Genomic DNA, 15,831 nt, shown 5'->3' with positions numbered 1-15,831 from the left:
TCATAACATTTGGAATGCTTAGCAGGACAGGAAAATGGTCCGTTCACGCACTTATCAAGAGAACATCCCTGGTCATCTCTACTGCCTCTGATCTAGCAGACTCACTAAACACACATGCTTCATTTGTAAATTATGTTTGAGTGTGCCCCTGGCTATCCGTGAATTAAAAAAACAAGAAAATACTGCCGACTGGTTTGCTTAATATAAGGAATTTGAAATTATTTATACTTTTACTTTTGATGCTTAAGTATATTTTAGCAATTACATTTACATACATACAGAAATGTACACATACTTTTAAGACTTACTCAAGTAGTATTTTACTGGGTGACTTTAACTTTTACTTGAGTCATTTTCTATTAAAGGTGTCTACTTTTACTCAAGTATGACAATTGTGTACCTTTTCCACCACTGGTGGTAACCTGGCTGCTTCAGTATGGTATGGTATGGTATGGTATGGTATGGTATGGTATGTATGTATGTATGTATGTATGTATGTATGTATGTATGTATGTATGTATGTATGTATGTATGTATGTATGTATGTATGTATGTATGTATGGACTTAAGACAGGCCTGTAAATATTCCTTCCTTTCGTCCCTCCATTCTCCATTGCTTCCTTCCTCTCCTCCTTCCTGATTTGAAAGTATTGATGATGTTCATCAGCACCTCTGGAGTTTTTTTTAGTTTAGTTTACTGTCAATAATGCTTAATTGTCTATATAGAGTCAACAAGGTTGATATTTCCCCGGAGAGCAACAGACAGGACAAGAGCCTGCACTGTGATCAGACAGTGTGGGGTCTGACGTTTGGACCCCGTCCATCAAAGACACCGACACCTGGAGATAAAGCAGCCTCCAATGAGAGAGAATCATCCAGACTGCTTCTGGCCACTGGACAAAGGAGTCATCAAGATATGGGATGTTACAACTGGTGGGACATCTTGCTGTGTTTGTTATGGAGTCAAGGCTAATGTTTCATTTGATGATAGCACTTTTCATTTAACCCTTATTTTGAATAGATTATCATATAATTGTGTAAAGATTGATAACTAAATATTTATGAATGTTCCTTCAAGCTGTGTTTATTTCACTCCTAACCGAAGCTCACCCTGCTATCTTCCTCTGGAGATAACACCTTAAGGATATGGTATTTAACCCAGAAGGTCAGCCATTTTTATATCTAAAAAAAATATATTAATCCAAAGAGCTTTTCTCTCTCTTTTTTTCAATTGTCTATCTGAATTCATGGATATTTTTTATTGCACATGGAAATAATCTTAAACTGCTCTATACTTACCTGCTTCTCTGCCTTCCATAAGTCAAAAATAGCCACGTCATCACTGGCCACAAGGACTGGATCAGCCACTGTCCTCACTGGCCACAAGGACTGGATCAGCCACTGTCCTCACTGGCCACAAGGACTGGATCAGCCACTGTCCTCACTGGCCACAAGGACTGGATCAGCCACTGTTCTCACTGGCCACAAGGACTGGGTCAGCCACTGTTCTCATTGGCCACAAGGACTGGGTCAGCCACTGGCCACAAGGGCTGGGTCAGCCACTGTTCTCACTGGCCACAAGGACTGGGTCAGCCACTGTTCTCACTGGCCACAAGGACTGGATCAGCCACTGTTCTCACTGGCCACAAGGACTGGATCAGCCACTGTTCTCACTGGCCACAAGGACTGGGTCAGCCACTGTTCTCACTGTCCACAAGGACTGGATCAGCCACTGTTCTCACTGGCCACAAGGACTGGATCAGCCACTGTTCTCACTGGCCACAAGGACTGGGTCAGCCACTGGCCACAAGGACTGGCCACTGTTCTCGCTGGCCACAAGGACTGGATCAGCCACTGGCCACAAGGACTGGATCAGCCACTGTTCTCACTGGCCACAAGGACTGGATCAGCCACTGTTCTCACTGGCCACAAGGACTGGGTCTGCCACTGTTCTCACTGGCCACAAGGACTGGGTCAGCCACTGGCCACAAGGACTGGATCAGCCACTGGCCACAAGGACTGGATCAGCCACTGTTCTCACTGGCCACAAGGACTGGGTCTGCCGCTGTTCTCACTGGCCACAAGGACTGGATCAGCCACTGGCCACAAGGACTGGATCAGCCACTGTTCTCACTGGCCACAAGGACTGGGTCAGCCACTGGCCACAAGGACTGGCTCAGCCACTTCTCACTGGCCACAAGGACTGGGTCAGCCACTGTTCTCACTGGCCACAAGGACTGGGTCAGCCACTGTTCTCACTAGCCACAAGGACTGGGTCAGCCACTGGCCAAAAGGACTGGGTCAGCCACTGGCCACAAGGACTGGGTCAGCCACTGGCCACAAGGACTGGGTCAGCCACTGTCCTCACTGGCCACAAGGACTGGGTCAGCCGCTGTCCTCACTGGCCACAAGGACTGGGTCTGCCGCTGTCCTCACTGGCCACAAGGACTGGGTCAGCCACTGGCCACAAGGACTGGGTCAGCCACTGTCCTCACTAGCCACAAGGACTGGGTCAGCCACTGTTCTCACTAGCCACAAGGACTGGGTCAGCCACTGTCCTCACTAGCCACAAGGACTGGGTCAGCCACTGTTCTCACTAGCCACAAGGACTGGGTCAGCCACTGTTCTCACTAGCCACAAGGACTGGGTCAGCTGCTGTCGTGTCTCATCAGACTGCAGCATGGTGGCATCCTGGTTTGACAAATTTAGACCCCATGACTCAACATGCCTGACTGCTCCAAAGCAGGGAAAAATGTGTGAGTTTGGGAATAATGAGAGAATATTTATTGGCCTCCATTTTTAATGAATTTGAGTTGTTTGGAAGTATTGACTAATGATAGCACAGTCAAGGGATTATTTATTTTAACAGCCACTAGGCAAGTCAGTTAAGAACAAATTCTTATTTACAATGACGGCCTACACCGGACAACGCTGGGCCAATTGTGCACCGCCCTATGGGACTCCCAATCACGGCCGGATGTGATGCAGCCAGGATTATTGGCATCCATTTGAAATGTATGAGTTATTTGGAAGTATTGAATAACTAATGATAGCAGTCAAGGGAGGAAAGCTTATTATTTGCCTCCATTTGGAAAGCATAACAAAATCGTGGAAATATTGTATGACAGAAGTGACGGGACTTTCTAGGGCCCTGAGGTGATGCATCTTTCATTCTGATCTTCTCTGAAGTTAGAGTTAATTTAACAATGGTTGGATAGGTGAAGGCAAGGGTTCGACTGTGGTTTAGACAAAAATCAGTCATGTCTGATCAGCTATTTGTCCAAGGAAATCTCTCAGGATGTCAAAATGCTAATGCAAATAGTTAAGTGACTCAAACCTGCAACTGAACTCTTAAAAGTCTTGAATCCTAACATTATTCAGGTTAATATACCTCAATGTAATAAAATTACTTATCAAGAACAAAACTATATTTTTGCGCTAGAGGTATATTGTATGATAACTATTATAGTGTGTATTTTGTTATTTAAATGTGTACATTTACTGAGAGTAAATCTAAAGCTTGCATTGTGTACAGTAAATTGGTCTATTGAAACCTTATTTCATGAATTTTGTACACCGCCTACAAAAAGACAGATTACATAAGAAACCATTTTATTTGACAATCAATATCAAAATGTAAATACAGACAGGAATATTGAGCAGACAAGCACAAGTATGTTTTTATGAAGTTAGTCTTGAGTGAAATGTCTTTTTGTGAACAAAAGGGTATGAAGGCCTTTAATTCAGTTAGCACTAACTCAACGAACCATGGTCTTGACCAGCAATGTATAAATTGCATCAGGTGTGTTAGTGCTGGGCTGGAATAAAAGCCTGCACACCCTGTAGCTCTCCAGGACCATGGTAGGTGACCTATGTGTACTAGACGTTTGTGACTGAGGACTACCGGTCTAGGCGGCCTCATTGACCACAATGTCTCTCACTGCCTGGAAAGCCGCCACCATCGAACTCAATTGGATCTTCTCACTAGTTCCAGAGGCCAGCCGGTACCTAGAAGAATATTAGTAATCTTAATTTACATTTAAATCATTCAGCATACGCTGTTATCCAGAGGGACTTACGATGAGTAAGGTATACAATTTCATGGGTATATAACCACCATACTGAAGATATGAGCACTTACTCAATGTCTGCCAACTTGATAAGCAAGCCCATCCGAATGGCAGGAGGGAAGTCCACTGTAAGAAATCGACAGACACGGTTATTATACAGCACAGAAGTGTAAAAATCTCTCAAAACATGCACCATAAAATGAACTGGTGTAACGCCGTGACTTTGATCTTAGAGTTGAGTCGGCCCCCCCACGACCTCATCCACATCTTCTGACCAGGAAGGACCCCTTATCCTTCCAATCTGCATCTACACAGAACTGAGGCGTCGACCAATCTCCACAAGTCACAGGAGACACCTCTCCATGGAGGAAAAAAAAGAAGACACCTCTCTCCATGGGGAAAAAAAGGAAACCCTCTTTCCATGGGGGAGGAGAGGAGACATCTCCATGGGGGAGAAAGACCCCCATTGTTCTTCAATGGCTTCACCTCACACCAGGAAGTCACCCAGCTAAGAAGCAAGCCTTCTTCCTCATCTTCCTCCTTTTCAAAACGAGATTACAGACTACCGTCAAATGGCTGCAGTTTGAATGTCAAAGGAATTAGCATCAGTGGAGGCTGCCCCAAATGGTTCCCAATCAATGGAAGGCCATTCACATTCACACAACAAAGAGATGTTGCAGAGAGTAGGCCCTGGGACCGCTGCTACAGTGAAGACACAAATTTATAAAAACCTTAAAATTCTCTTTTACCAAAGGATACAGAATGCCGAGGAGTATCTCTGATATCCAGTGGTCCCAATTTGATTGTGTAATCATGTTACAGCTTTCACTTTGCTTTGTGTCATGAATTTCAGATTATTAACATGTCAACGTTAGTATCTACGGAACCACAAGGAAAGGACGAACATCGAAACAGGTTTTGTGACTGCACAAAGAAAGTACAGACTGTTATGGACATCATTCTTTATGAACACAACCTAACTCAGCCACACCTTCTTTCACACTTGGACTCAAGTGGGCTAAAGCTCGGCCAATCAGACTATAACACAGATAAGTATACCAGCTGCTTGCATTACTGTCTTCGAATGCATTGGTGGCAATCTCATTATTCTACATATTGATAAATTAACTGCAGTTTTTATTACTAATAGATCATTAGATTTGATGAAGTACCACAGACAAGCACTTCCCTCCAACTCCTTTTAAATCTAGGCCTCTGCACGCTCCCTTTAAATCTAGGCCTCTCTGCATGCTCCTTTTAAATCTAGGCCTCTGCGCGCTCCTTTTAAATCTAGGCCTCTGCGCGCTCCTTTTAAATCTAGGCCTCTGCGCGCTCCTTTTAAATCTAGGCCTCTGCATGCTCTTTTTAAATCTAGGCCTCTGCATGCTCCTTTTAAATCTAGGCCTCTGCATGCTCCTTTTAAATCTAGGCCTTTGCATGCTCCTTTTGCATCCGTGCTTCTCTAGCATTACCTTCAGGTAGCTGAATGCGTTGCTAAAAATCACTACCCAATTTCTGTATTCAATTCAGGAAACCCCATTCCTTTATTCTGTATCATTTTACTGTTATATAAGAAGTGACATCTCTAATATACGGCACAGAAGTGTACCAATACGGCACAGAAGTGTACCAAATCCCTCAAAAAATATATCATTGCATCATAAAAGGTATCAATGCTATAATTCACATGCCCTCTATGGTAACGCCTGATGAATCTGCCAAGACAGCTTAGTGAGAACAGAAACACAACTTCAGAAATAAGAAAACAGGCATTCACTGTCAGGCTAAAACGTTGCAGTAGTGATGCGTGCCACACTTAACACTGGCAAGCCATTCATTCTACAATGAGAACACTGGCAGCCATGGCAACCGCGAGGGGTCTCCCGGGAAACCAGAGGAAGAAAACATCACTATGCAGTTCGCTCTCCTAGTAGCTCGCCTCTCATATAATGTGCTGTATGAAGTCTGTTTAGAATAGATCTACCAACTATAGATAGATAGATAAATAAAAGTAAGCTAGGCCCTGCCCGGCAATATTTTATTTTAAGTCCATAATCTAGTATATAATTCACACATTGAAAGACCCCAACAATTAACACATTTTCAAAAATACAGCTTCAGACTTTGGGGATAGAGTGATTGTACCTGTGATTCATTCAATGGAAATACCCATCCCATACAGCATGGAAATCTCTAGAACCACGGCAGTGTACAGGTTTACTGCCTCCAGTCCTTACCTCTGTGGATCAGTAGGTGGACCTCAGTCAGGATGTCATGCAGGGCTAGGCCTTTCAGCGTCTTCAGCTGGAGAATCTCTGTGGATCAGAAGTTAAGGAACATCTCTCAATATCAAGGATGGGATTTGTCCTTCAGTATAATTCCAGGAATTCATGATATTCTGACATGATCCTCTATATATCCATACATACCCGGAAACTGACATATAGTATCATCACCTAGCCAACTTTCAGATGTCCTTTTGTCCTGATCCCACACATGGGTGAGATTCTTCCTGATTAAATCAGGAATTTGTGCTTTCCTGACATGATCCTCTATTCATAAGCTACATCACTGAGATTAACTTTCTATACTGACCTAATAACATCCCTGCAAAATACACCACCCCAAGGCATTCAGAGCCACTTCCTAGAAGAGGTAGAAACACCAAGGCATTCAGAGCCACTTCCTAGAAGAGGTAGAAACACCAAGGCATTCAGAGCCACTTCCTAGAAGAGGTAGAAACACCAAGGCATTCAGAGCCACTTCCTAGAAGAGGTAGAAACACCAAGGCATTCAGAGCCACTTCCTAGAAGAGGTAGAAACACCAAGGCATTCAGAGCCACTTCCTAGAAGAGGTAGAAACACCAAGGCATTCAGAGCCACTTCCTAGAAGAGGTAGAAACACCAAGGCATTCAGATCCACTTCCTAGAAGAGGTAGACGCTACAGAGTACAAGTTGTCCTCATATACCACATATTGGAGATATTATGCTAATTTGAGATGGCTATTTAGCCATTTGTAGATACTGCAGTACTGTATGTAGAAATCATACATTGGCGATATTGTGTTATTTGAAAGAGCTGCTTTGGCAATACATAAACAAACCATTGTTGGGGGGGAAAAAAACGAGCCATTTGTAGGCTAAACATAACTTGTGGTAATAGATATCGTTGTAATACATATGGTTGTGGGAGAGAATAAAGGATACGGTTGTAAGCGGAGGTGAAGTCCTTGTTTAGCGACCAGTCCAGGATGTTGGCGATATCGGATCGTAGTGGGTGACCAGTGCAGGTGTACACATTATCCTCGGTGACCTTCCCATATGCCATGCTGGTGCTCTGAGAAATACACGGGAAAGGACTCAGTCAGTCATTAGAAATAACAAAAAGAAATCAACCGTAAGGAGTGTTCTCAGAATCTGGGCACCGATATGGTTTAAACAGCATACACTGAAACAAAATATAAAACACAACATGTAAAGTGTTGGTCCCATGTTTCATGATCTGAAATAAAAGAACCCAGAAATTGTCCATCCACACACAAAGCTTATTTCCCTCAAATTTTGTGCACAAATTAGTTTACATCCCTGATAGTGAGCATTTCTCCTTTGCCAAGATATCCATCAACCTGACAGCCGTGGCATATCAAGAAGTTGATTAAACAGCATGATCATTACACAGGTGCACCTTGTGCTGGAGACAATAAAAGGCCTAAAATGTGCAGTTTTGTCACACAACACAATGCCACAGATGTCTCAAGTTTTGAAGGAGCATGCAATTGGCATGCTGACTGCAGGAATGTCCACCAGAGCTGTTACCAGATAATTTAAACTATATTTCTCTAACATTAGCCGCCCAAACGTTGTTGAAGAGAATTTGGCAGTACGTCCATTTCGGCCTCACAACCGCAGACTCTTGTATGGCATCGTGTAGGCGAGCGGTTTGCTGATGTCAACGTTGTGAACAGAGTGCCCCATGTAGGCAGTGGGTTATGGTATGGGCCCCATGGTGGAGGTGGGGTTGTGGTATGGGCCCCATGGTGGAGGTGGGGTTGTGGTATGGGCCCCATGGTGGAGGTGGGGTTGTGGTATGGGCCCCATGGTGGAGGTGGGGTTGTGGTATGGGCAGGCATACGCTGCAGACAACGAACACAATAACATTTTATCGATGGCAAATTGAATGCACGGAGATACCGTGATGAGATCCTGAGGCTCATTGTCATACCATTCATCCGCCGCCATCACCTCATGTTTCAGCATGATAATGCACTGCCCCATGTCGCAAGGATCTGTACACAATTCCTGGAAGCTGATAATGTCCCAGTTCTTCCATAGCCTGCATACTGACCAGACATGTCACCCATTGAGCATGTTTGGTATGTGTACGACAGCGTGTTCCAGTTCTCGCCAATATCCAGCAACTTTGCACAGCCATTGAAGAGTGGGACAACATTCCACAGGCCACAATCAACAGTCTGATCAACTCTATGTGAAGGAGATGTGTTGAACTGCATGAAGCAAATGGTGGTCACACCAGATACTAATTGGTTTTCTGATCCACGTCCCAACAGATGCATAACTGTATTCCCAGTCATGTGAAATCCATAGATTATGGCCTAATGAATATATTTAAATTGACTGATTACCTTATATGAACTGTAACTCAGTAAAATCTTTGAAATGGTTACATGTTGCGTTTATATATATTTGTTCAGTATAGATATGTCATTTTTTTATCAATAACATTGCAGCTGTGTTCATCTTCTGTTAACTTCCAAGGCTTTGTGAAATTCAGACAACTGCTTGTTGACTGCCCATTGGTCCTGGTGTGAATGTTCATGGGGTCTGAACCTACCTAACCAGTTGAATACAATCAACCATTATTCAGCAGGCCAATAAGTATGCTAAATTGTGAGCCTGTGAGGCCAGTTTAATGGCTACAGGAAGAGTCATGTAATATATAGTGTACCAAACGATATCAAATAATTTTTTTATTTGTCACATGTGCTGAATACAACAGGTGTAGCAAAAAAAAATTCCCCTTACAGTGAAATGCTTACTTACAAGCCCTTAATAACCAACAATACAGTAAAAAAAAAAAAGAATAAGAAATAAAAGTAACAAATAATTAAAGAGCAGTATCAAAATTGGTGCCCACCACTAGCCAATACATTTAGACCAGCAATAAAAACTCAACACTGTGATGCAATTAATCACATTTAGCTACACACCGGTAGCACTTTCTCCATACCTGCAGTATGTTGAGGGATCTTCTCATGTCTCCCGATGATAGGGTCACAATAGCTTTCATTCCATCTGGAGTTACATCAATGCTGCAGGGACAAGAGCAGACATGCGTCTCTGATTAAAAGGCAATAATAAAACCCAGCAGACATTAGTCTCAAGTAAGTTTCAAGTTTTATTTCTCACATGTACAAGTACAGTGAAATGCTTAACTTGCAAGCCCTTAAAAACAGTTTAACAAAAAAAAAAACCAGAAGAAATAAGAGATAAAAAATAATAATAATGTATCAGAAGAATGTAAGCTATATACAGGGTCAGTGCCTGTACCAAATTCCTTAAGGAACACAGTGATCTTCACTCTGAAGCCCCCGACCCCCGAGCCCCACTCACCTCCCCCGACCCCCACTCACCTCCCCAGACCCCCAGGGCCCACTCACCTCCCCCGACCCATTAACTCCTGAGCCCCCTCACCTCTCCTGCTGGATAACAAACTCCAGCCTGGGTATCATCTGGTCCTGAGACAGGGGTCCGAAGCGGAACCTGGTGCAGCGAGACTGCAGGGCTGGGATGATCTTAGACAGGTAGTTACAAATCAAACAGAACCTGGTGTTCTCTGTGTACTTCTCAATGACTGTAGGAGAGGAAGAGAGAGGTAGAGGGGGAAAAGAGAGATAGAAGAGAGAGGTAGGGGGGAAGAGAGAGAGGCAGAGAGGGAAGAGAGAGGTAGCAATAGGAGTAGAGACCGGCAGGGAGAAATGGATGTCAATGATTTGACGTTCAGTGGGCATATGCTCATTAAAATGTTGTAATGTAGAATATAAAATGTGAACTGTTAAATCAATGGCATCTATTACAAGCAATTGTAGCACATGAATATTCTAAATAATCAGGCTAATATGCGGTACCCCTCCCAAATGCATTTAACATTTGCTTGTTGTCTCATGTCCCATGTTACAGCAAGCAGATCTTTTCATCAGTGAGAATTACTGGTTAGCTCGCAGGCAGCTCATTTGGCCAGTTGGTACACAGCAGGTGAACAACTCAAAACAGATGGTTACCTCGCCGCAAAGCATTCTGGGCATCCCGGGTCATGGCATCAGCCTCATCCAGTATCACCAACTTGAAACCCTTCCTGGAAGACAAAGAAAAATAAATAAACACTAATTTTGTCAATTGCAGTCAGGGTTGTGTAAGGACATGGGTACTTGCAATCCTCTTTTGTGTTCCTTGTCCTCGCTGAAAAGACTGGGAGCCTGATTGCAATATGGTAGACAACTACTGGTAGATAAGAGACCGACTTCTCTATAAATACAGACCTGTCAGTGACTGCAAGGAAACAGAACCTTTTGAAGTATTATTCATTATTGTCATACTTGAATATGGTCCTGGTGCTGGCAAAACTCAGGATGGGTCCTCGTACAACATCGATACCTCTGTCGTCTGACGCATTAAGCTGCAAATAAATAAATGTATGCATTATTGATGCACCCGAGAACAGTTATGCATGCCGCACACTAACATTGAATGTTAAGAATCAATATTGCTCACTGGAAAACATGACAACCCTCAAGTGCAGTTTTATGAGCCCAGCATTTGTCTTTGATAATTCTACATCTCAGGGTTGAGTTGGTACATACCTCCAGGACCATAGCGTTGAACTCCTTCTCCTTGTAGAGCTGCTTGGCAGAGGCTAGAACAGTAGACGTTTTCCCTGTGCCTGGGGGTCCATAGAACAAGAGATGTGGCAGCCTGTCCTCACTGATAAATTTCTGGACTGAAAAGAGAAAAGGATTGGTTCCGACAAATATGTTGTTACATATGCACTCATGCAACAACAACAACAACAAAAAACACAACTATAGTTCATTTGAGTGTGAAAACATTATTTTGAATACATTCACTTGACCATACATTTGAAATGAATTGTTGTTGGAATGGATCAGGGTTTCTACTGCAGCAGTTCCATCCCAGTAACATACTTACTGGTGCTTAATATGTCCTTGTGAGAAATCAAGTCATCTAGGGTCTGTGGCCTGTATTTCTCAACCCTAAAATGAAAAATATAAAATGTCAGACAGCATCGCGCATGCGTGGCTACATTGTAAGCAGGGAAGAGCTGGTGTCCACGAACAAACAAGGCAACTAAAATACAAATCACAACACTTTGCTACACCGTATAGGCAGGGAAAACATATTAACACAATGATTGAAGTTTTGCGAGCCAATTAGGCCAGCTAACGTAGCTAGCTAGTTAGTTAGCATGCTTGCTGGCAAGAAATACGCTAGTTATTTAGCTTGCATCTGACACCGGCTAGCTAGTGGACTCAATTTACCACGGCAAATTTCTTGACTGCAACGGTATCTTGCCAATAGATGCCATTTGAATCGATTCAATTTGTTCTCCAATTTTCACCAATATATTATCCAAATGGCGCGCTTTACTTCAACAAAACGTGCTTTACATTACGATACACAGTTTACGGCAGGTTCGCAACCAATCGCATCCGTTGTTTTACTGTGGGCGGAGTCAAATTACTCTTTATAATATTTCGCGGCATGCTGCCATTTCCTTTTCCGTCGACGTTCCTCTCCAAGTAGCAGCTCTTCTTGTTCAGTCCGCAAAAGACAAAGAAACATGTCCGACGAAGGAAAACTTTTCGTCGGTGGCCTGAGCTTCGACACCACAGAGCAATCTCTTGCAGAAGCGTTCTCAAAGTATGGAAATATCTCTAAATGTGATGTCATCATGGACAGAGAAACAGGAAGGCCTCGTGGATTCGGCTTCGTAAAGTACGACAATCCCGAGGATGCGAAGGACGCTATGGATGCAATGAACGGCCAGTCTCTCGACGGCAGAACCATCCGTGTGAACGAGGCAGGCCAGGGCGGTGGTGGAGGTCGTGGAGGTGGCGGTGGATACAGAGGTTCCCGAGGTGGTGGTGGATACGGCGGTGGAGGTGGATATGGTGGAGGCGAGAGGAGTTACGGTGGTGGCGGAGGAGGCCGCAGCTATGGCGGAGAAGACCGAGGTTACGGAGGTGGTGGTGGTGGTGGATACAGGAGCGGTGGAGGCCGAGGCGGGTACTCCTCTGGTGGCGGATACAGGGACAATCAATAGGTTGGGCCCAGGAAGGCTACGGAGACCGTTCTAGGCCGGGGATCCTACAGAGACTGCTAGCTACAACAGTTAACGTTATGCTGCACACGAGTAAAACTCCGATTCAAGATCATCCCTTGGCTGGCTGTATTTAAAAGATGCGCTCCTCAAGAAATGTCCACGTGTTGTTGTTGACCGGATGACTTTTGTAGTCCTATTCTGTGTTTAATTAGCTAAGTTAGCTTGCTAGCTAGCTCGAGCGTCTTTCAATTTAGCCACGTGTGTCGGCCATTCATTTCCAAACCATGTGAAAAGTTCATGTTCTCTTGCCCAGTAACATTCCACCTTTGTACTTTCTGTTTGTATCCTCAACATTATTTTTTGTGTCAATTTTGGCTTTATGGAACCTATTAAACGATTTCTTTGGAAAAACAATCTCTCCTGAAGTTATTAGTGAACCAGGTTTATCAATCCATAAAATGTATCGTGTTTGTGGTTGATTTTTAGTCTGCCAAAGGCCTTTAAACGCGGCAATCCGCAGTTACAACCACAGGGCCACCCCCTCAGTACAAAACTGCAGTATGGGTCGATATAACCACGCAAATTAAGACTGACTATATCGGAATTGTTTGGGGGAAGAAAAAAAAAAGCTTTTGAACTAAACTCATGAGGCATAACGTTATAGTCAACAGTCGATGGGTACATATAATTTTACGATTCCAAAAAAATGGATGTCGCAACTGCAGATTGCCCCGTAAGACTAAGGTGTGTCGAAAGTCTTCATAAAATACTTTCGTTTGAACTAAATTCGGCCACAAACACGAATATAATAGTATTTATATAGCTAGCTATCTTAAATGACTGCGTTTTCACGAATTTAAGTATCTGATCGTACGGGACTGGATACGGAAGTAAAGCGGAAGCGGGCGTCGCTTTCGCACAACTGTGAAAAGTGGTTTGCACTAGAGCGCACAGCCACAAAGTTAAAATGAGCTTTATCGTAAAGGCTCATGAAAATAAAAAGTCGCTTTTTGGTCTGAATTTAGGTATACGGTTATTAGTGTGGTTAGGGTAATGCTAGGGTTTAAAACATTTGAAGATACATTGTAGAAATAGGCAGGATTTATGACTTTGTGTCTGTGGTAACTAGTGACGACCGTGTAATAACAAGAGGGCATATTTTATCCGTTTTCAGTTACACAACGAATGTCGAAGGCAGATACCAAGCCAGTCGTTTGCTTGTCATTTCAAAAAATATATATACCCTAATGCCAAAACAAAGGCTTCTAAAATTAAGAAATGAAGCCCTCTGTTCAAATCAAAGTTTATCGGTGGTATACGCAGTTTTGCAGATGTTATCGCAGGTGCAGCGAATTGCTTATGTTTCGAGCTCCCACAGTGCAGCAATATCAAGCAATACAATAATACACACATAATCCAAAAGAAAGAAATTAAGACATATCAAAACGAGCAATACCAGTCTGGATTAGAAATAAATATATGAATGTGAATGGTGTGTATAGACAGTATGTAAATAGAAACGGTGTGTACAGCAGTAGTTATATAGGATGAGCCTTGACTAGAATACAGTATATACATATGAATTGGGTAAAACAGTATGTAAACATTATTAAAGTGACCAGTGTTCAATGACTATTTACATGGTTGTCGAGTGGCGCAGCGGTCTAAGTCACTGCATCCCAGTGCTTGAGGTGTCACTACAGACACCCTGGTTTGATTCCAGGCTGTGATTGGGCGGCACATAATCGTCCCAGTGTTGTCCGAGGTAGGCCGTCATTGTAAATAATAATTTGTCCTTAACAGACTTGCCTAGTTAAATAATGGTAAAAATATATATATAAACATAGGGAAGCAGGGTAGAGTAGCAGGTGGTAGCCGGCTAGTGACAGTGTCTAAAGTTCAGGACAGGGTACTGGGCAGAGGCCGGCTAGTGACAGTGTCTAAAGTTCAGGACAGGGTACTGGGCAGAGGCCGGATAGTGACAGTGTCTAAGGTTCAGGACAGGGTACTGGGCAGAGGCCGGCTAAGAGTTCAACATTTCCTGACAGGAAAAGTAACCCCCACTGTTGATTTTTCGTTTAGTTGTTCTCCATCCTTTTTTTTCTGACAAATAAGTCATCTCTACTGTTCATCTCTACTGTTCATCTCTACTGTTCATCTCTACTGTTCATCTCTACTGCCATTTGGATTGTACAGAGAGGTGGGTATCAGAATAGTATTTTGGGAAAACCTGACTCTTGGGAAATACATGTGAATGTAGCTTCTAATAGCACTTTCCTAGAAAACATGCTCTGCTTATCAAAAAGTCTGAGTGACATTTATCTGAATGTTGTTTTTAATATAAAAAAAATATTACAAATAAAAACCTAAATCAAGTGTTAGAACATGTCAGATATGACGTCTACACTAAATGAGACACGACTGAGTGCCACAAAAAGACATCAAAGAGAATGGTTGTTTTATTGTCGGTTTTGTCAGAATATTGTAGGCAGCTCACAGTATATAAGCCCTTATGCCCTTATGATCACACATTGTACAACACATAGACTTTCCAGTGTTTCTAGTGAACTCTAGAATAGGGTCTGTGTGCAGTGTAGCCTATAGAAGCCAAACAGCTATATTTTTCATTCTGTCTTGACACACAAAGCACCAAGCCTGTTCAGTCCAGCAGCGAGACACAATAATGCTGCCTGTTGACACAGAGGAAATGTCTGGTTCCCCACCACCGGCCTCATTCAAGTTGATCCGCAGGTACAACACTAAATCTTTCCCCTGTTTATTTCACCTGTCATAAAATAGGCTATAATTCAGTGAGAGATGTTGGCCCGGCCTACTCAGTGTCATTCAGCATTCTGTAATTTAATTTAGACAGACAGACAGACAACTGTTGCAGTTAATTTGGAGTATACAACCATAACACATGTAGCTATGGTTATTTTAGTGGTGTGTGTGTGTGCAAGATATCTACAAGTAGGCTTAAAAGGGCACATGTAAACAGAATAGCCTAAATGTATCTTTAAAACTATCCCAATTTTGTTCTCCGAAAAATGACCAAAAAAGTATTCAGACCCCTTGACTTTTTCCTCATTTTTTTACATTACAGGCTTATTCTAAAATGGATTAAATAAAACATTTTCCTCATCAATCTACACACAGTACCCCATAATGACAAAGTGAAAACAGTTAAGACATTTTTGCAAATGTATATAAAAAATATATATATTTACATAAGTATTCAGACCCTTTGCTATGAGACTCAGAATTAAGCTCAGGTGCATCCTGTTTCCATTGATCATCCTTGAGATGTTTTTACAACTTGATTGGAGTCCACCTGTGATAAATGAAATTGATTGGACATGATTTGGAAAGGCACACACATATCTATATAAGGTCCCACAGTT

General features: G+C 42.8%; 3 protein-coding genes across 5 annotated transcripts; 2 read left to right on the top strand and 1 right to left on the bottom strand.

Annotated features, from left to right (window-relative positions):
* Positions 1 to 503: 503 nt before the first annotated feature.
* LOC115200505 (uncharacterized) lies at positions 504 to 2,291 on the top strand. 2 transcript variants are annotated; one of them, XM_029763629.1, is made up of 3 exons: positions 504 to 933; positions 1,079 to 1,165; positions 1,322 to 2,291. In XM_029763629.1, the coding sequence occupies exons 2-3, from the start codon at positions 1,147 to 1,149 to the stop codon at positions 2,260 to 2,262; spliced, it is 960 nt and encodes a 319-aa protein (XP_029619489.1). In that variant the 5' UTR covers positions 504 to 933; positions 1,079 to 1,146; the 3' UTR covers positions 2,263 to 2,291. The 2 variants fall into 2 exon arrangements, with proteins under 2 accessions (XP_029619489.1, XP_029619488.1); XM_029763628.1 differs by having other exon boundaries at positions 504 to 1,165.
* A 1,303-nt stretch (positions 2,292 to 3,594) lies between these two features.
* On the bottom strand, positions 3,595 to 11,808 carry rfc5 (replication factor C (activator 1) 5). Of its 2 annotated transcripts, XM_029763626.1 has the most exons (11): positions 11,646 to 11,803; positions 11,296 to 11,360; positions 10,950 to 11,086; positions 10,686 to 10,765; positions 10,371 to 10,444; positions 9,784 to 9,943; positions 9,320 to 9,401; positions 7,279 to 7,408; positions 6,308 to 6,385; positions 4,142 to 4,196; positions 3,595 to 4,008 (listed from the first exon to the last, which is right to left on the bottom strand). In XM_029763626.1, the coding sequence occupies exons 1-11, from the start codon at positions 11,690 to 11,692 to the stop codon at positions 3,909 to 3,911; spliced, it is 1,008 nt and encodes a 335-aa protein (XP_029619486.1). In that variant the 5' UTR covers positions 11,693 to 11,803; the 3' UTR covers positions 3,595 to 3,908. The 2 variants fall into 2 exon arrangements, with proteins under 2 accessions (XP_029619486.1, XP_029619487.1); XM_029763627.1 differs by lacking the exons at positions 3,595 to 4,008; positions 4,142 to 4,196 and adding an exon at positions 4,208 to 4,610 and having other exon boundaries at positions 11,646 to 11,808.
* Positions 11,809 to 11,875: 67 nt separating this feature from the next.
* Positions 11,876 to 12,844, top strand: LOC115200507 (glycine-rich RNA-binding protein GRP1A). Its single transcript, XM_029763630.1, has one exon. The coding sequence runs from the start codon at positions 11,948 to 11,950 to the stop codon at positions 12,428 to 12,430; it is 483 nt and encodes a 160-aa protein (XP_029619490.1). The 5' UTR covers positions 11,876 to 11,947; the 3' UTR covers positions 12,431 to 12,844.
* Positions 12,845 to 15,831: the final 2,987 nt, after the last annotated feature.

The sequence above is a fragment of the Salmo trutta genome, chromosome 9, assembly GCF_901001165.1.
Source record: "Salmo trutta chromosome 9, fSalTru1.1, whole genome shotgun sequence".
Classification (NCBI taxonomy): Eukaryota; Metazoa; Chordata; class Actinopteri; order Salmoniformes; family Salmonidae; genus Salmo; species Salmo trutta.
The sequence above is the reverse complement of the archived record's forward strand: the minus strand, read 5'-3'. Positions and strand labels throughout refer to the sequence as shown.

Excerpts from the sequence above, each read along its gene's own strand:
- LOC115200507 (XM_029763630.1), top strand. The coding sequence starts at position 11,948 with ATGTCCGACGAAGGAAAACTTTTCGTCGGTGGCCTGAGCTTCGACACC.
- rfc5 (XM_029763626.1), bottom strand. The coding sequence starts at position 11,692 with ATGGCATCTATTGGCAAGATACCGTTGCAGTCAAGAAATTTGCCGTG. Across the intron at positions 10,766-10,949 it reads TCAACGCTATGGTCCTGGAG|CTTAATGCGTCAGACGACAG; the intron begins GTATGTACCAAC and ends ATTTATTTGCAG. Across the intron at positions 4,197-6,307 it reads CCACCTACTGATCCACAGAG|TGGACTTCCCTCCTGCCATT; the intron begins GTAAGGACTGGA and ends GATTTCTTACAG.